At 41.0% G+C, this 18,818-nt stretch overlaps 3 protein-coding genes across 4 annotated transcripts; 1 reads left to right on the top strand and 2 right to left on the bottom strand.

Moving 5' to 3' along the window:
* Positions 1-2,788: 2,788 nt before the first annotated feature.
* On the bottom strand, positions 2,789-7,705 carry ecd (ecdysoneless homolog (Drosophila)). Its single transcript, XM_029521398.1, has 13 exons — positions 7,417-7,705; positions 7,186-7,303; positions 6,948-7,035; positions 6,491-6,669; positions 5,973-6,165; positions 5,679-5,807; positions 5,427-5,552; positions 5,256-5,341; positions 5,065-5,168; positions 4,270-4,531; positions 4,058-4,125; positions 3,751-3,956; positions 2,789-3,625 (listed from the first exon to the last, which is right to left on the bottom strand). Exons 1-13 carry the CDS (start codon positions 7,619-7,621, stop codon positions 3,374-3,376), a joined length of 2,016 nt encoding a protein of 671 aa, XP_029377258.1. The 5' UTR covers positions 7,622-7,705; the 3' UTR covers positions 2,789-3,373.
* Positions 7,706-8,112: 407 nt separating this feature from the next.
* fam149b1 (family with sequence similarity 149 member B1) lies at positions 8,113-16,026 on the top strand. 2 transcript variants are annotated; one of them, XM_029520930.1, is made up of 16 exons: positions 8,113-8,642; positions 8,983-9,099; positions 9,667-9,811; positions 10,450-10,598; positions 10,780-10,923; positions 11,742-11,903; positions 12,011-12,192; positions 12,302-12,444; positions 12,961-13,029; positions 13,516-13,628; positions 13,929-14,153; positions 14,403-14,526; positions 14,712-14,837; positions 15,030-15,111; positions 15,193-15,330; positions 15,440-16,026. In XM_029520930.1, exons 1-16 carry the CDS (start codon positions 8,596-8,598, stop codon positions 15,520-15,522), a joined length of 2,049 nt encoding a protein of 682 aa, XP_029376790.1. In that variant the 5' UTR covers positions 8,113-8,595; the 3' UTR covers positions 15,523-16,026. The 2 variants fall into 2 exon arrangements, with proteins under 2 accessions (XP_029376790.1, XP_029376791.1); XM_029520931.1 differs by lacking the exon at positions 12,961-13,029.
* Positions 16,027-16,497: 471 nt separating this feature from the next.
* On the bottom strand, positions 16,498-18,818 carry dnajc9 (DnaJ (Hsp40) homolog, subfamily C, member 9). The gene is made up of 5 exons (XM_029521910.1): positions 18,531-18,818; positions 17,876-18,016; positions 17,302-17,556; positions 16,932-17,018; positions 16,498-16,842 (listed from the first exon to the last, which is right to left on the bottom strand). The coding sequence occupies exons 1-5, from the start codon at positions 18,702-18,704 to the stop codon at positions 16,741-16,743; spliced, it is 759 nt and encodes a 252-aa protein (XP_029377770.1). The 5' UTR covers positions 18,705-18,818; the 3' UTR covers positions 16,498-16,740.

Genomic DNA, 18,818 nt, shown 5'->3' with positions numbered 1-18,818 from the left:
GCAAATTTATTTATCAGGCAGAGTTCACGGGGTAGTGATACTAAAATATATATAAATATAAATATATAAAATAATTTGCGTTAGTTGGTAGTTGTTACACCTGTTTAATATAAGTGTAGGCTGCTAACTTAGATAACTGACAGTATTTGGTATGTGGGAGCCAGTGGGTGGTGCAGGGCAGTCACAGGATACCTTTAGTGCTGATAAACTCTTTGTGAAAACTAGTGTAATGTTTAACCAAATGGCTGACCAAAGCACCCACTTGTGAATGTTTTCTGCCCAAAGGACTGAATTAGTTAGTGAATGAGTGTCTGACGCTTGGGTTTGGAAGGATGGATGGAGGCGGATGGAGCAGCTGTAAAGACTAAAATACAGACTTTGAATTATTGCTTGTAAAAATATTAGTAAAAACAGGCATGGCTTTGTGTTTTGTGTTTATTATTCCACATCCTGTATTTTAGTTATCCCTTTGTATCAATGTTAGATAATGTTTTACAGCATTAGGGCATGGGTAGAAAAAAATGTAATACGAGAAAACGTACATCTTCTGCAAACAGAAGTTCTCTCTGTGAATATAATGGAAGAACTTTTCGTTGTCTATAGTCTCCAGCTTCAACATAATGAAACATTAACTATCCATCATCTTACAGAAATCTGGTGCACTGGCACACATTAGAGCTGCAACCAACAGATGTTGCTATGTTCAACACTTCTTTTGTTACAATAATCAGAACTTGAGACTTTCGTATAAATACTGTACCTGTTTATAAAGATATCAGCTGATCTTGTGCAGGTTTTGATCTCCTTATCAGTCTTAAATCTCCTGCACATAATGGATCTGGTGCCTCTGAAGCCTTATTCCACGGCCAAGGGTGAAAGAGTGTTGGTGTCTGCGATCTGTAACAGCACCCATGCTGTGTTGGTCATGTGGGCCAAAGCCAACAGCTCATATGATGGCCTCTTCACCTTCACCCAGCCTCTGCTGCCCCTGGCAACTGTTGCCTTTAGCTTTGCCATGAAACTGGCATCGCGGCCATCTGTCCACATCGCTGTTCTGATTTCCATCCTGAGCGTGATCTCCACTGTCATCTCAGGTAAATCATTTGGTGTCATTTAAAGGGGATATTGATGATTCACCTCACAACAGATTTATCTTTAATCAGTTCCCTCCCTCTCTTTGCAGCTTCCAGTGGTCTGTCAGGCATTGCATCTCTGGAGTACATGTATGCACCGCTTGCTTTAATTCTCCACAGTATCTCTTTGACCTGGCTAGCTAAAGTGTTTGAGACAGAGCGACGCCACTCCACTGATGCTCAGGCTTCCATTTTTGACACCTATTATACCCAACTGGTCAACCAGAGCTGGGTGCTGGGCTTCCTGTGGTTGCTGGACCCAGACAGTCCCTGGCAAGTGTTGAGTCAGGGCAGTTGGAACAGTCTGCTTTTCCACGCATATCTGCTTGCAATCCTTCTGCTGGGTGTGGCATTGAACATCTTAATTGCAATATCAGCTCTGAGCGTCTCACCACTTTCTGCTGCGCTGCTCCACTCGGCAAGGCATTTGATGCAGCCGTTCTTCAGGCTCCTGTAGATTCACGTCAGGGGGCTCTACCTGTGAGAAAATAGAGGCACACCATTTGCAACAGTGCTTTTAATTTCTGTGCAGAGTAAAATGTTACCTACTTTATTAACTTCTGCTACTTGCTACTGAGACACATAGCTGAAATGCAGCAGAGAAGAAGCATCAGAGTCATATGTTACCAACATATATCAAGCTAATGTTTAAATTATAATAAATTACGTTGTCTGTGTATATTCTCATGCATCCAGGTCATAGTCATGTCCGGGGGAAAAATTGTGTCTGACTAAAACGCACCAGTCCTCCCTCAGACTAGTGAGGAGTAGTCAGACTGATGTGTTGAGAACTGATGAAGCCCCTTGGATAACAAGCAAAATGTCTTCTTAGACAAATCTAAGACCAGTTGCTTTCGATTCACTTTGCTGCATGTAAATAAATTATGTTAAAATCTTAATAAATAGGAATGGGGTAACTGAGCAGCAGTGACAGCTACCTCATTTTTTCAGTAAAATGAGACAAAGACTGAACTGACCCAAACAAAAGCTGCTCACTTCCAGTTGGATCCACTTGGGACTTTAAAGGAAAACCAACTATTTGACAATGAAACGAACATGAGCAAGCAACATGAGTCAGACAATTTATGTGCCAATTTTCCTTTCAAGCTGGAGTTGTTTGAAAAGTAGACCCAAGAGCATATATCACATAATTCACATAAAGGAATTTCAGAAGGTTAACCTCCAAAAGCTTCACTAGATAAATTTTTAACCCCAGCTTTGTGGAAATCGTCCTCCAATGACTGGCAGCTTTATTTCCCCGGATGAAGAAGAGTAACCCTGGGGTTATTTGCAGAGGACATAGAGTTGAATCCACGCTATTCTTACCCTAACAGTGTTAAAAAATATTGAAACTCAGATCTTTGACTGAATTAATTATTAACCAAAGGGAGCCACCCTTGGTGCCCCCCTTTGGTTAATGCTAAAGTATGTCAGAGGAGAAGGGCTAAGAATTAAATGTTGTTGAACTACTTACTTTTGAATGTCTTTGAAGTTATTCAAAGCTGGACTGTATTTTATGAATGTTATTGTGCTGATTTGTTTCATTGTGTGTACATCAGTATTACATGATACATGACAAAATCATACGGATAATGTCATTGTGCATAGTCTGTGTACACTGAATAAATTATGAGACAGGATTCATTTTGTATGCAAAAATATTTATTGTGTTTACAACAACTGAATGCAAGAGGTGCTACAACCACCATCAGCATATCAGTAACAATATTAGCAGCGTGTGCTAAAATCCTATATAAAGTTGATCAAAAAGGTACATCAGTCTCAGCATTAGAATTTTGCACTTAATTGTTCCTTTAAACAAGCACACTCAAAGACAAGACTGTTTGAAAAAGCTGGTTTCCATGTTTAAGAGACTTCCTATGAAGGTTTATGGTAACACAAACTACAGTGCTACCAAAATAGAAAATAGGTGCACCATTTTTTTTTACACTGCCATTATTATGACCCTCATCATAGATCAATTATTTATTTAATATATATCTATATTTCATCACATGTTCATAAAAACAGTGTTGTCCTTTTTGCATTGGAAGTTTCTTCAGTGTGTGCACTTCCTAAAAACACTTTAGATTGTAAACAAAGCCACATTTGGTTACATTAAATCTTTACCACTGTTGAGATCTTGGACAACATTATTGCTGTTTATCTATTGATGACACCTTGCAGACAGCTTTAGGTGCCATCATCATTCATTCTGGAAGCGAAAAACTCTTCAATCATTAGCTACTTGCTCGTTCTGAGGAATCAGAGTTGGGTGGAAGGTTTAGGCCCAAACTCTGCAGCAGGTTGGAAGCCGGTCCAGACAACCCCTCCTGGCAGCTGAGGGACTCCAGCAGGTTTGTGACCAGGTTGAAGTCCACATCAAGAGGCTGGATCTCCTCTCCTGTGTCCTCCATGCCTCTCTCCCTCGTGACTTCGTCTGTGGCAGAGGGATGAGCAGAGCCACTTCCCAAGCCTACTTCATTGTAATTCTGCAGAATGAACAAATAGCAGCACAATAACAGCATTTAAGATGACAATTGTGCATATTTCTTGAAATTGAGGCAGTTTGAAAGCACATCATATGCACATCCTGTAATCTCAAGTGTAATCTTACAGTTTGACTGAAGCTTTTTCCTATATTAGTGCCCATCAGCTCCTCATCCATTTGATCCATGTATCTTCTTAGACTGTCCAAAGTTTCTGTCCCATTCACCTCTGCATGACCAGAGGACCCTGCCTCTTTCTCTTCCTCCTCCTCCTCCTCCTCCTCATCTCCATCACTATCTAGATCATCTGAATCTAGCTCTTCTTCTTTGCTTCCTATAGAAATGAAAAGACAGACAAATACAGTAAAAGGGGAAGGATATGGTCAGGTTCCTGCAGGTTGCTTTTAGCCTTTCACTTTCAAGGCTTTCACATACCCAGTAGTCTGTCCAGTGCGTTGGCCATGAGCACAGGCTCAAAACTAAAAGGTTGAGATGAGCTGCTCCTGAAATAAATAATAAAATAAAAATAAATAAAAAAAATCCTGAATTAATAGACTGTTGGTAACAAACGTACATCTCAATAATTTACTTATTGCCACAAATATTTATCATAATCAATCAGGTCCACTGACTGATCTCGTTCTCACCAAGGCAGTTCAGCACCCTCATGTGACGACATGCTGCTGAGGAAGTTCTTCATCCCCTGACTGACTGCTACCAGGCTGTAACCAGCCTCCTCTTCCTCTTCCTCTTTGCTATCCTCTGTCTCCTCTGTCCTCTCCTCTGCACCCCTGACATGCTTTGCCTGTTTGGTACAACTCTTTTGGCTCCCAACATCAGCCCTCCCCCTATTTCTCTCTTGTAACATACACTCCAAATCTTGAGCTGTGATATCCAGCCAGCTGTCACCTGGAGACAAACAGAAATAAAATTTCATTATGGGAAATGGTTGAAAGAGACAAGGGTAGAGAATGGAGGATCTGTACCAAATGGACTGAAACTGAAAGCAGAGAATCCTGGGGGGGAGGGGCAACAGAGAGAGAGTGACAAAGGCAATGCTTACTTTCTAGCAGAGTCATATAAACAGTGAAATACATGTTATATTTACATTTATATTTTCCCAAAAGCCATTACTCATATGTAAGACATGGGTGAAGGTCAAACAGGATGAATTAAATTCCGTCAAGTGAACCACAATCTCCAAAGGTTTTGAGTGTCAATGCTACCATCTCTGAATGATAAACCTCTCCTTTGAACAGATAATACTGACAATGTATGCAATTGTCTTAATTTGACTTAGTTGTGCCGTAATTGAGAGAAATTTCAAAAGAAAATTCAAGGCAATCTTCAAGAAATAATTTAAAAACTTTGTACAAATCCTTTCAAATCTGCTGATGCTTAATGTTCCTGAGCAAAAAGAAAGAAAAAACATTGTCACTCACAGTCCTGTTGGGGGAGCTGCGACTCTTGTTTCCTCAGCTCCTCGACACTGGGGGAATTGCTGCTATGCAGTAAGTGGAGAACCTCCTCACCTGGGGACAAAGCACTGACAAAAAAAACCCCACAATTTTGATATTTAGACAGAAACCACCAGATGTTACAGGAGTGCCGATCTCCACAGCGCTGTCCTCACCTTGACTCTGTGGCTACAGACTGCTTGAAGAAGTTCTCTGCAGATCTTATCAGTTCTCTGTAACAGGCTGAACCTTCCAACTCTCCCTGTGTTGGACAACAAGAAAATCAAACTTACATTTTCTATTGATGAGATATATATTCTAATATTCCAGGTGCTGCCTACTCTTACCCGGAAGTACCCATTCTTTTTAAGACTGTCCATGAATTTTTTCCATTGAGGGTTACAACTGATGGGGGCATCAGGCTCTGATGATGGCAGCCTGCACTTAGAGCACAGGATCTCAAAGCCATATGCCTGGAGGCAGGGTCACACACAGACACAAACAGTTAATAATAATAATAAAAAAAAAAAGAACTAAAATCATAGTATAAAATCATTCTAGTCAACCTGAAGGAAGATGAAATACTGATACTGACTCACCAGTTTCATGCCAAGCTCATGGGCTTTGTATTGAGGATGAGAGCGAGGTGGCAACGTGAAACCGCTCCTCCGGTCTGGAGTGAACTGTTGCTGCTGCAGCTGAGCATACAGGCAACGACTGAATGTCACCTGGAAATAAGTAGACAGATACAGGTGGTTTGCCTGACAATTTAGAAATAAGGAACATTCATGTGAAAACCTAAACCAGTGTGATTTAACATACATTAAATACACACAATACAAAGCAATATGTCAAAATCAAAAATACAATAATGTATTTGTCAGTGGATTTACCAAGGTAAGGACTCTTGTATCAGGAGGAAATGTCTTGAAACTGCGACATGCCTGCAGATCAATTGCATCTCGCAGGTAAAAAGCTGACACTGCAGGGGCAACCAAATCTGGTCGCTGTGCCAATACATTGGCAATACCAGCAGGTATGAAACAGTGGGCACGATGGAGAGCTTTTTTAGTCTTCTCTGGGAACCTAAGCAGAAAGCAGACATTGAAATGCTTTTACATTTTTCTTACATCCACAATATCTGCTGAGACTATTCAGATACTCTTATAGTCAAATCTTGCTACATTGAGAAGATTGTTAATTGGGGAAAAAGTAAAGTGATCTACATCAGCAAATGTTGAGTTTGTAGTGGATCTAAATATCTAAAACTGAATATACACTGAATATGACATATTGCTCTTTGATCTATTCAATAGCATCACAAAATAAAACAGAAAACAGAAAATTAGTGAGGGGCTCATCAATACATTTTTTCATACTTCTTTTAAATGAAAAATAAACATTCTCTAACCCCTGTAGTCGTTTCCTGAGCACTGAGCAGATCTTGGGACTTGCTCGACAGGAATCTGCGTGGGTGGAGAGCAGTGCGAGGGCTTGTGCCACACTGGGTACGACATCCTTTGAAACACCCTCTGGACTTGATTTGGAGCCGCAGGGCAGGATATGCAATTCTCCCTTATGGAGAAAGACCTACAAGAGAGATTGATTGTTGCATCATTTCTGAGGTGACTTTGATTGTTCTTTGTATTCAAAGTTTTTTCTTTTTTTTTTCTTAGGATGCTCTCTTCTCAAACTGCTAATAAAAAAGTCTGACAAATAAACCAAGGTCAAAATTCTAAAAATGTATGGTATACTTTTGGGAAACTTGAGTCTTAAAAAATATGGGGTTTGAATTAAAAAGGCAGCCTCATGCCCATCAATCAATAAATTGTGATGGAAAATTAATAAAGCTATTCTGAGCATCTCACCCTGTTTTCACTGGTGTCTGGATTCAGCCACTTGGGAAGATACTCTGCTGCTTCAATCAGAAGAAACTCCCCATCGTTGTCCTGAACACTGCACACAAATATGAGAGACAGAGAAAAGCATATGACTGATGAGCAACTGAAAGGGATCCATATTCTAAGACTCCAATATAGTAATCAAACAATCCAAGGATTCATTTTTGTTTAAAAATATATAAACTCAGAGTACTTTCTGTCTCACCTGGCTGCAAGCTCTGGGAAAGCCTCTGTGATTTGTTGCAGGAGATAAACAATAAACCACTCATCCTCCACATTGTCCCCAAACTGAGTGCTGCCTCCAATGTAAGCTGGGACATCTCCTGTTAATGAAAATGAAACATATGAAAACACATGTCTTAAGTATGACTACCAGAACCAATAATAATAAAATTCGAAAATGGTAATCCAAAAATCAATGAGGTGTTGACAAGACCTTTCTCAGGATGATACTTAAGGTTGAATGACTGACTCTGCCAGATGTATTCAATCAAGAACGGAGCAACCTTTGCCAAAATCTCCTCTACAAGTTGTAAGAGATGTTTCTCAGTTTGCTTTGAAGATGAGCCGTCTGGCTGGATCAAGAAGAGTTTGTACTGAACCAAGTCCTCTTGAATCCCTCTTTTCTGCAGGGCGTCCATTGTAAAATGAGAATTTACTCTCAGATATCGCGATGGGAATGCCAGTCAACCTTACCCCGTCTTGTTTTTACATTAGCTCAATCCGAGAAATAAAAAAAAAAAAAGAAAAAGAAAAGAAACTTCTCATTTGTACGTACGTTGCTATCACGCCACCCCTAACTGTTTAGGTCCTACTGCAAATTGTACCCGTCTACCCCAATCATTCAACAGATAGGTTCCTACTCTTTATGTCAATCAATTTAACTTTAACTGTTGAACAAAAGACACAGTAGCATAATAAAATAACTTTTAATTAAGAATAAAAAAAGAAAATTTTAATGATTTATCACAAAAAGCCAATTTTGAGTCTACAGTACAAACGAGGAGCGAAGCATTTCAGAAACGGAACCATGCTGTCGCAAAGCCCTCTGGGAGTTGTTGTGAAACAGCTCAGTCTATAATAGCTATCATGGAGTAGTCCGAAATCTATTTCCCATGAGACAACAGGAGAACGAGGCTGTGTATCCATGACAGCCGCGTTATTGTTGTTGGCGGTGCTAACATTAGCAAAGAAAAACCACTGCGGTGACGGTAGCTAGCGATACTAACGCCCTGTTATCATTTATTGCAAGATGAACCTCCGACTGGCAGGATACCGCTGCACCACACCGGAGGCCAGTTTAGTGTAGTGAGCTGTAGCTTCTTTAAAATGTGTCTTTGGGAATTATGCAATGCTGTTAGTGCCTTTTTGGTGTTCTATCCGTCCGTCCCTGTAAGGTTCGCTCGAGTGCTGTTAGCCGTAGCCTCCTGCCAACATTAGCTAAAACGGATTAATAAACACCGCTAGCATCTGTAGCCGGAGCCCTGTCCGGTGTATTTATCTCCGGGCTGGAGGAAATGTCAGCCCTCCTTCTACACGGTTCCCTGCGAGTCCTGGAAGCGGAGGCGAAAATGAGAGAAGAGGGCTTGAGTTTATAAAATCAAGACAAAGGAGAATGATTTCACGGTACAACAGGAGACCTGTATCGCACAAACTTGAGATGTGAGTAGGAATTTGAAAGCTCAACAGCTCTGCAGTGATCCAATCCGCTGTACTAACTGAGCATCAAGCTTGTCATCTAGCTGTCAAGGGCCGACAGCTGTTATCTTTAATTTAGCCTGTCAAAGCCTTTTGTTTCTAACTGGTGTTTTGAACTGGAAAAAATCCCAGCACAGTTGATCCAGACCTCTGGCACATCTCTATGTATTATGTTATATTTATCCATCTCGTGTCATTGTAATTCTAGGCCAATGCAGACTGTTGAATTGATTAAATTGATAGAATTGATATAATTTATTGATCGAGTTGTCCTGATTCTGTTTTTGGCTCATCTCTTTTGTAGTCGTGGGATATCTCGAAGCAGTCTTGACCACCATCCTCTCCCAGAGGAAGCAGACGATAACCAAACCCCACAACGATATCTACATGACCTCCAAGAAGCTGTTTCCACTCACACCAGGTAACTGAACCCTGATCATTCTATAGCCAGACAGGCCTGGATTGTTCTGAAGGGACACAAAATAAGTAAGGCCAAGATGATACGACTTGTAACAAGTATACAGACATATTCTTTCCTGTGTGTTTTGTAAGGTTAGACCATCTTGAATGGACAGCTGATTCTCAAGGCTCTCACTATGTGAAACAAGACACCCATCAGCAGTAGATTAATTGATATCAGATTTCCTTCTTCAGATGTGCAAATAAAATAATATCTGATGAGACAGGCTTTTAGAATATTCAATTAGTTTGGCATTTGCCCTTGATTTTCCACTTTGAAACCTTGCCCTGATTATGTCATCAAGCACCATCATTTAGATTCCTACAGTCACGACAGACACTTGATTTTTGTTGTGACACAGGGATTGAAGTTGTTTGAGTATTTTTATTAAATTTGCTGGTTATGTGGGAAGGAGGCGATAGTTTGATGTGGGAAGTGGGAGTGTTGGAAACCGTTTCTCTGACGTGAAATGTGTTGGAATATTTCCTCTCAAACTGTACATGAACCTCACTCTCTCTGTTTATTTAGCTCGGATACGTCTGCTGCCTCTGGACACTCTGACTGCCCAACCATTAACTCAGTAGACTCAAACCAGTCCTGGTCAGGTATCCACAGCTCCACAGGCACAGGTATATCAACAGAGAGGAGCTCTGTTTTCTCCTGGGGCTATGATGTAAGTCTACTCTCCTTATCAATCTTGCTAACAATGCACACAATCATTGTTTGTCCTCTGGAATTTTTCCATCCCCTGTCTTTCAAAGAGTTTACAAACATACTTTGACATATGCTTTAATGTCACATTTTTATTCCTTCATTCACATTTATAACCTTTGAAAACCAGTGGAAAGCCATAAACAATCTACTGCAAGCAACTGTAATCTATAGTAGATGCTCCATCTGCTACTTCTGAGTATATGCAAGGCTTGATTCCACAGGGTATTGGTTTACCATTATGTGGTTTCTAGCTTTGCCTGGTCCTACGAAACTTTTCCAAGACTCAATGATTTATTTAGTGTGTTGTCCTCAAGCTGCTTCTTAGAAAAAAAAAATGTGATGAAAAATACCTCTCCATTTCTGTCTCATCCATTGGTTATAGCAAAAGAACAATTCAACTCGACCACAAACAAACACATACATCCCATGGGACTATAGGAGCTAATTATTATGCATGTCGAAACTTGTTGTGAGATTAAAAAAAAGAAAGGTGGCTTGTTGTCAATAACTGATGCACAGCAGCAGCTTTCCATCACAGAACTGGTGTTTTGAGAGTAGAGAAATGACAATCTTTTTTCCTGTGTTTCTATCCCGCAGGAGTTTGACAAGGCAGCATCACGACAGGTGCAGCAAATGTTTGAGGAGATCGACAAAGAGCTGTACGAGGGGAGAGGCAGTGGAGGTGGGATACTCCAGGGGCTGCAGGATGAATGCCAGCAGTGGGCCACACGTTTCCCCCATCTTCGGTATGATATCCACTTCTATCAACCATGTGGCCTTTTAGTTAGCTGGCGTAACATTCGGATCCAAGTTGAATGTGAAGACTGATCTGAAAAAAAAAAAATAAATAAATAAATAAAAAACATCCTGCTTTTGCATGAAACACCAATAATTTTACGCATTTTTTGTTCTTTGTGTGTCATCAAGGATCCTGGGGACTCAGGTGGTGTATCCCTGTGATGAGGGCTTCCAGTGGTATGCGACTTCAGGGAAAGGCAGCTTTGCCAGCAGCATATCAGCAGGCAAAGAGAGCAATGTGAGGTCCCTGGAGAAAGACAGAGGTGGCACAGAGTAAGTCTTAACTGCACTCGCTGGTAAAGGATTCCATAAACAGTTCCCTTAATTTTAAAACCTTTTTTACTGTTAAAATAAGGCTAGGCCAAAAACATTATTTTTCCATGTGAAATCCCAGTTAAAGGATATTCATAGGAGGAACTCTTTTTGATGGTAACATCATTCTATATATTGATGTTGAACGTATAAAATGTATTTGTCATTGGAATTTCATTGCTTGAAGCAGCTTAGGTCAATTTGATTTCAAATTTGTAAACTCTGCCCAAAGAGAACCTTTCTTTGAAACTGGTCTGTAAGACTGGAAATAAGTTGCTACATGATTTCAATGAATTTTTATAAAAATGTTATACTTCACCATCTTGGGAGTTTAACAACTGGCTGTCTGGATGACTGGTGTTGCTGCATCAATTATAGAGTAGTCGGCCGACTGTTTTTGTGACCTAGATAGTCTGGCTTGTTAATTAAGTTTGTGGGATAAAGTCATGTTGGTTAGCGACTAGCCAACCTAAGTAGCTTCTACGGAGGACATTTTCAATTGTAGACTAGTTGTAAGAAGGTACAAGGTACTGCCACTGTCTGACTACACAAAACTGAGATGACACAGTGTAGTTGCTAACTTGCTAATGTTACAATGTAGTGTGTTAGTGCGAGCTTGCATATGTATGTGTATAATGCAAATTGATTTTTTTTGTGTTGATGCCTGTACTTGTGAGTCATAGTGTTGTTTATTTATTTAAAGATACAATGTATGTGGTATTATGTCTTTTATTGAGGTGTTTGCTTCTTAACTATGTGTACTCTGTGTTGGTGGAAAGGTTGAATGTGCAGGGCAGGAGAGCTGCCCTGATCAGGTCCTCCTCAGCAGAGTCAGATGGGCCTCTTGGCATCTCCAGTGGATCCTGCGTTCATTACAAGCCGAAGGTGATTGAAATGGAGGGTCTGATGGAGGAATACCTGGCTTTTGATAGCAGGGACATGTGAGTTCCTCACTTTTTTGTTACACAGTGAAACTAAGTAAATCTAAATTTCAGTTTCTGTCCATGGGTTGTTCACTTTGGTGGTAAGGATTTATTGTATCTTTCAGGGAAGACGAGTGGGACCAGGATTGTTCAGAGTCGGGTCGGAAGCATCACTCATTTCCCCCTGTCTCACCATGCCGCTGTCGTCGCCAAGCTGTTCTTGACCTGCTGTTCGATGATGTGTGGCGGCAACTGGTTGGCTGGATGAAAGAGCTAGTTCAACGGCACTGGGAATGCTGCACCTCAAGTAGAACTGACTTCGACTTTGGCAAATTTTCATGCATCAGACTCAACATTACCAAAAGTCAACAGTTATTTACATTATTTAAGTGTGATTTTACATGTTTGATTGGCAGATGATGAAAAGATTTCTGGAAACTTGAGCCCTGTGCAGCCAGACTCCCAGAATCCCTTCATGCTGCTCTCCACTCTGCCCACGATGCTGCCCAAACTTGGCCAAAGCAGGGTGCCCCCGCTCACAGCTAGCATGCACTTTCAGGTAAGTGGTCCAAAGGGGGTTTTGAGTGAGAACAACGTTTCAATATCATCACTTTTTAAATCTATTTGGGCTCACTGAATATCATAATGATTATCATATTTTCCATTGATGAGAAGAGATGTGACTGTAATTGACCTTCAAGGTGAATCATTTTAGGCCTGAGACGAGAGTACAAGGTTTACTGAGGAACTCTGACTGTGAAATCAAACTTTAACAGTCCAGAAGTTTGTTCTTCTTAGTGTACACCCAATTGTCACCTGGTTTTTGCTCCTGCCTGTTGCTCTTTTGGTCTTTCAGTACTTCCTGTTCATTAACTTTTATCACTTTTTTCTTTCCTTCCCTCTTTACTCTCTGCCCTTTACCTTGCCAATGTGTTCTGTGTATCTTTTTGTTTAATATGTTTCTTTTGTCTTTTGTTTTTCCTTTCTTTGTTTTTCTTTCCCATTATGTTCTTTACCTTTCCCTGAACCTCCTCTATATGCTTTCCTCCTTTGGTCATGCCTTTTCCCCTTAAAGAACACAAAGTCAAGGGGCTCAAAGCACAAGTCCAGACGGAAATCCAAAAAGCAGAAAAGACCCTCCACTGTATGTAACTCCCTCACTTAGAGCCAAAATGTTGGCGTGTTATGTGCATGCCATCCAGGGCGCCTCATTCTCTTTATCTTTAGAGTAAATGTGCTTGTACCTGTTGATTAACACAACAGCATCACCACCATATATCCTTTCAATTAACTGCAACTTGTTTTCAACACAATGTTGGAATGCTTTTTTGCTAGGTTTTGCTTTTGTTGCATTTTAAGTGGTGTGACTTAGTTTTGGTTGGCGGCATAAGAGATATGGGATCCCTCTGATATCGCTGCATGGTAAATAAAAATCTTGGAGATGATATATGTATTGTACATATGGAAATGTATAATCAAATGGCCAATGGCTGTCTTCTGATGAATGTTTTGTCCCACATTATGTCAGTTGGCTCTCTGTCATTGACTCCTTATTCATTCTTGTGTTTTCATTCCTGCCTATCTTTCTTGTCTCATTACTTTCTTCCCCTCATCTCACACCGTTCCCCAGGCTGGAAGGGTCACAGGTGGAGCGGTGGCAACCCAGCACAACCTGAACGACCTCATCGTGATCCATAGTATCCCCCTTCAGCAGAGGAACCTGGGTGTGGTGGACAGAAGCCAGTATGGATATATTTTATACTTATAATATATATAAAATCAAAGCGAAAAGAAAAACATATTCACCACAAATATATCCCTAATATGAAATCTCTGAATGGGAAGTAAAAAAAAAAAAAAAAAAGAGGCAAAGCTGTCTGGTAGCTCTTGTTTTTCATTTACAGGTAAACACACTTGCAAAATAAAATGGGCTCATGCAGGGTTTTTGTACCTGGTTTTAACACCTTGTTTGGCAGACCACGCAGCCTGTTGGCAGCAGGTAGAAATGCAGTATTCATCAACTGTGTTCTCGCTCATAAACAGGGAGCCAGAAGAGAGAGCATCCCACAGACCCGGCTCCAGCGTGGTTCCCTCCAACAAACCTCGCCCTCGACGAACCCTGGAGCAGAGCTCTTCCTTGCTATCCCGCTCAACACAGTCAGCTCGACGTAGAAACCCTCCTCCTCGGACTCTGCTGCCACTGGTTCCCAGCCTGAGTCAGTCCGCTACAGTGGGATCGATGGATGAGGTCATCCGCGGGACACGTCTGTGAGTCTTAGCATTACAGGAGCCCCTCCAACCCCCTCCAACTCTTATGTTACTCTTTTGTCTCTCCTGCCCCAGGTGTAGGGGCAGAGAGACATAACTTTGAACCCTGACTGTAACTGATGGAAATGAACATTTTTTTTCAAAGATGTCCCACTGTGTTATTCTCCTCAGAAAGTACATATGCATTCAAACTTAAAGCGGAAAAGGATCTGCGCTTTTATTCAATTTTACTTGTGTTTTATGCCACAGACCCACGGCCAGTGACCGCCTGGCATCTCCGTTGTTGCGTCTGAGTAGAAACACTCTCCTTCCCCCTATTAGCACTGGAGACCCAGATTCTTCCCACTCAGTACAGCAGTCCAAGCCTGTCCAGGTACAATGCCACTGAGACATACTTGTATAGACAATCATTATTATTATTACAAGTATTATATGGCCCTAAATAACTATTACATAGTATAAGTATATATGAGATGCATTAGTCAGTTTTTTAAATTTTGTGAAAAACCTGTGCAGATAACCTGTGTATTTATCCCTCGTTTATTTCAATCTGTCCAGCGTCAGAAAGGCCCATCCAGCCGGGCTCACAGTGCTATCAATGATGAAGCTGGCAGTTCAATTCCAAGAGATCGACATCACCTATTAGATGTCTTCTCTCGCCCCAACACCACTCACACATACAGAGTAAGATGCTTTCTCATCACACATATATGAACGCATAGTATATTATTACAGGTGGGCTCGCCATGATTGCATTTTCTTGTGCAAAAAAAACAAAAAAAAAACAAAAAAAAAACAGGGCTTTTATAACTTCAAGTCATAATCTGGTTTACTAAATGTACATTCAGAATAATTGTCCTTTGTATTTCCTCTCAGTCAGACACTCCATACCGTCGTTCTTTTACAGTATTGGACAACATTGGACAGGGGCGGCCCGGCAGAGCTTCTGTGGGCACAGGTCAGAATTTCACAGGCCAGAGTGATTTTTGTATTCCATCGTTTAGCACATATGTATTTATTTATGTGTTAATTCCACCAGACTCTCTTGGAATCGGGGTGACCGGTGTCAGCCTTGGTATCAGCAGCTCATCTTTCTTGGACTCGTTTTCCCATCACCCCTTGGGACACTCGCCCATCAAAGACGAAGACGAGCCGGACCCTCAAGCTCCTGTCCAAGGTAAGTAGGTAAAAGCAACTGGTGAAAATCTGTCTGACTTGCCTGCTGGAAAAATATTAAAGGGTGATGACTCACTTGAGATATTTTTTGTCCCTACGCTTCCCCCTAGCTTCTCTGGTGCCTGTGTCAGTTCTACCACGGTCCTACACCCGGGGAGGCATCTCGTCCAGAGCCAGTAGACCTGGCTTATAGCTTGCCCTCAACATCGAGCCATTCATATTTATAAAGCACTACAAAGCATCACAGTCTGCAGCACCCATGCTCTCAACATTTTCTGTCTCACTCAAGTAGCATATTTGTCACAGTATGCTGCTTTGTGAAGTTTTTGTTAGAGGCCTATTTTTGTATTCCAAAAATCAGCTTAAGTGGCTGCCAAACACAAGTAACTGTCAACAATAACTCCATCTTCATGTACAGCCGATGTACATGCAGATAATTGTAAAATGTACGACCTGATGTGTATATATCTATTTATATGTGAATGTACTGTATATTATCCTCTGTGGTGTGTTGTACTGGTAAATGACTATGCAGGGAATAACACATCCATCCAAACAAGGATAGAGAGGATAAAAAGCACTTTTTCTTCTCTGATGCTCCATCAGAGTTTGGTACTGTATCTTTTTATAAGGACACAATTTTCAACCACCCTGCATTAAAAAAAAAAAAAAAAAAAAAAAAAGAGAAAAAATTTACCCAGCGCCTCTTAAAAATCATATCATTGCACACAAAGAAGTCAACAAGAGGCCACCTTGAAATGTTTTGGTTGTCTTTTTCTCCACAGAGCTGTTTGAAATCATAAGTCAGAAGAGGGAATGTGGTGGCAGAACATCTCTGCAGCCCACCTGTTTTATTACAACACCTTGAGATTATGTAGTAACATAAGAGGCAGTTAAAGGAAACTGTAAATAAGTAAGGGAATTAATTCCACTGTCTTTGCAAAAAAAATAGTTTGATGTAAATTTATCGTTATTACCTGAGCAAAGCCTAGTAGGAATGCTTTGACAGGTAACAACAGGGTTACTGCACAAAGGGCAGTTTTCCTTTCAACTTAATATAATGTATCCAACAGCCATGCGACAAAGGTGACAAAGCTTGAAAATCAAAGATTTTCTTCAATGCATTTTCTTTGATTCCATTTTATACAAGAGAATAAAAAGATGTGTACAACTTATGCATAAAAATATCAATTTGTGTTTATTGACAACAAAAGATAAGTTACATTTACATTTTAATAGAACAATGAATAGACAGCATAAAAAGCTACTGAGGCCATGTAAAGGACAGTTTTATTAGGACGCATACAAAAAGGAGCTGTCAGGTGGCTGCTCATACATACACTGGGTTTTTTTGAACAAATAATATCTGCTGCTATTTACATACATTTTATTTGCTGAGCCTGTACGCCTGTCACTTCTTTCCTCTTTTGGATTTTCCACTTTTTTTGGAGTATTTTGCTTCTAGGTCAGACAGGAAACTGTTAAAATTCTTCTCTCTGGACTGCTGTCTTTGCTGGAAAGTTAGAAACAACAAAGGACAATTGTTGAGAGAGAAAAAAAAAAAATCATCCCCTGCCAATTGCTCGCATATGCATCTGTTACCTTGAGCATCATCGCAAGACTGTCATCCTGATCATCTAACCCCATCTTTTTCTGCATCTCTTCTGCTTCTTCTCTTTCTCTGTCAGCCTGGAAGATAAAATGCAATCACATTACTGAGACTGAACAAAGCTAGAAGATCTTACAGTTTAGTACATTGTGTACAGACATTATGCATGAGCTTATGCTTAACTCATGCAAGTATTGTCTCATACAGGATTTACATTTAAAACAATAAGCTGAACATTGTAAGTAGAACTGCTGTAGTTGTGGCATATTTTGGTCTTTCAATAATCCCATGAGAGAAAATGTAGGAAAATATTTTTAACTAGCTCTGAGTACTTTTTGGCTTTAACAATAGCACATTTCTCACCCTCTTTCTACGAGCTCTCTTTTTCTTTTCACTCTCCTGAGTAAATGCTGGGAACACTGCAACCTCTCCGCTCTGGATGGCAGCCTGGATGAGGCTGCAGAACCTGGGCTCATCTTCCTGGGAACAGCACAGAGCTGAGGCCATGATAGCGTCCATATCGCCCTGGTGCTGCACATATAGCTGGATCACATCCTGCTTCTCCTCATCAGAGCCTTTATACTTCTTCTCAAATTCAAGGATGTCCTGCACTGTGACCTAAGAGGTGGATGGAAACAATGTCAAAGCAAAACAAACAAACAAAAAAAAAAAAGACATAACATAAAATTATGTTCATGTGCAGCATTATAAGACTTAAGCAAATAAACTGGCAGAAAAATATTATGTTTGCGTTATTATACCAACTAACCCAGCATTAGTTTTATAATGCAATGACAAAATTACTTTGACCACACTTTGTCATCATTCATCTAACATTAAAATATCCATCAAAAACAGTGAGGACAAAACCATAAGTGTGAGTCATTACTGAGTCACATCAAAAATGAAAAAGAAAAGCCCAGGTGTGCTCTTAGACCTTAGGGAAGAGTAGCCTCCAGTAGTCTTCCCAGCAGCGGTCTTGGCTCAAGGCGTCAGATTCTTCATCCACCACTCCCTGCTCATCATACACAGCCCTCTGCTCCTTATCGCTGAGCACTGCATAGAGCTTCCCCAACACCTGCAGAGGAAACAGCCAGGTAGCACACAACTTTACACACACCTGCAGCTCCCCCTGATGTGGAGATCACACACTGAAGGCACTGGTTGTTATGACCAAGCTCAATCCTAGACATTTCACAAACTGCAGAGTCTGGTGGAAGTAACTGCATACAATAAACTAAGACAGTATTCAGAATAAGTAAGAGTATTTCTTGAAAAAAGTTTTTCTTATTTCCAGTCTCATCTAGTGGCCCTTTTCACAGGTCCAGTTCTTCTTGTTAACTCCAGCAGATTCTCTTTCTTCTGAACCGACCTGGTTCCAGATTAGCATCTCGGTTGATGCACCTGTTAGCATGATCAAACTAACGGCTCACAGAATAATATCACCGACAGCGGCCATTTTTGTTTGAACACTTGTCCCACTGACACTGGAGCAGAAGTCCAGAAGTCTATACTAACATCGGACGTGTTGTAAAACGTGTTTCCGCTGGTGCACTGGTACTTTGACCCGGTTGTGCCGTGCGGCTGCTCACCTGAAATTTCTCCGTGGCCAGCGGGTCTTCGGGCGCTCGGTCCGGGTGGACTCTGAGGGACACTTTGTAGTAGCTCCTCCGGATCTCAGCCTCGGCCGCCTCCTTCTTGATGCCCAGCACCTCGTACAGGTTAGCGGTCTTGAAAAGCTCCTGGCAGCGGTCGAGCAGACCCATCCTGACAGCACTCTGCTTCGGACCGGTGGATTATTTATTTTAACGCGTCTCTTTGACTTCAGTCGACAGATCAGCCTTAGCGCCGTGTTTAGCTGCGTTGATTTAGCGCGCGAG

This window comes from Echeneis naucrates, chromosome 15 (genome assembly GCF_900963305.1).
Source record: "Echeneis naucrates chromosome 15, fEcheNa1.1, whole genome shotgun sequence".
NCBI classification, from domain to species: domain Eukaryota; kingdom Metazoa; phylum Chordata; class Actinopteri; order Carangiformes; family Echeneidae; genus Echeneis; species Echeneis naucrates.
Note: the sequence above shows the minus strand (reverse complement) of the source record. Positions and strands in the feature narration are given on the sequence as shown.

What these genes read in the sequence shown, in the direction of transcription:
- fam149b1 (XM_029520930.1), top strand. Translation starts at nt 8,596, where the DNA reads ATGATTTCACGGTACAACAGGAGACCTGTATCGCACAAACTTGAGAT. An exon ending in GTATCGCACAAACTTGAGAT is followed by an intron (nt 8,643 to 8,982) that starts GTGAGTAGGAAT and finishes TCTCTTTTGTAG; the next exon opens with TCGTGGGATATCTCGAAGCA. An exon ending in TTTTCTCCTGGGGCTATGAT is followed by an intron (nt 9,812 to 10,449) that starts GTAAGTCTACTC and finishes TCTATCCCGCAG; the next exon opens with GAGTTTGACAAGGCAGCATC.
- dnajc9 (XM_029521910.1), bottom strand. Translation starts at nt 18,704, where the DNA reads ATGGGTCTGCTCGACCGCTGCCAGGAGCTTTTCAAGACCGCTAACCTG. An exon ending in TGGCCACGGAGAAATTTCAG is followed by an intron (nt 18,017 to 18,530) that starts GTGAGCAGCCGC and finishes TTTCCTCTGCAG; the next exon opens with GTGTTGGGGAAGCTCTATGC. An exon ending in GGAGGCTACTCTTCCCTAAG is followed by an intron (nt 17,557 to 17,875) that starts GTCTAAGAGCAC and finishes TCCACCTCTTAG; the next exon opens with GTCACAGTGCAGGACATCCT.
- ecd (XM_029521398.1), bottom strand. Translation starts at nt 7,621, where the DNA reads ATGGACGCCCTGCAGAAAAGAGGGATTCAAGAGGACTTGGTTCAGTAC. An exon ending in AAAAGAATGGGTACTTCCGG is followed by an intron (nt 5,342 to 5,426) that starts GTAAGAGTAGGC and finishes TGTCCAACACAG; the next exon opens with GGAGAGTTGGAAGGTTCAGC. An exon ending in GAAAAAGCTTCAGTCAAACT is followed by an intron (nt 3,626 to 3,750) that starts GTAAGATTACAC and finishes TTCATTCTGCAG; the next exon opens with AATTACAATGAAGTAGGCTT.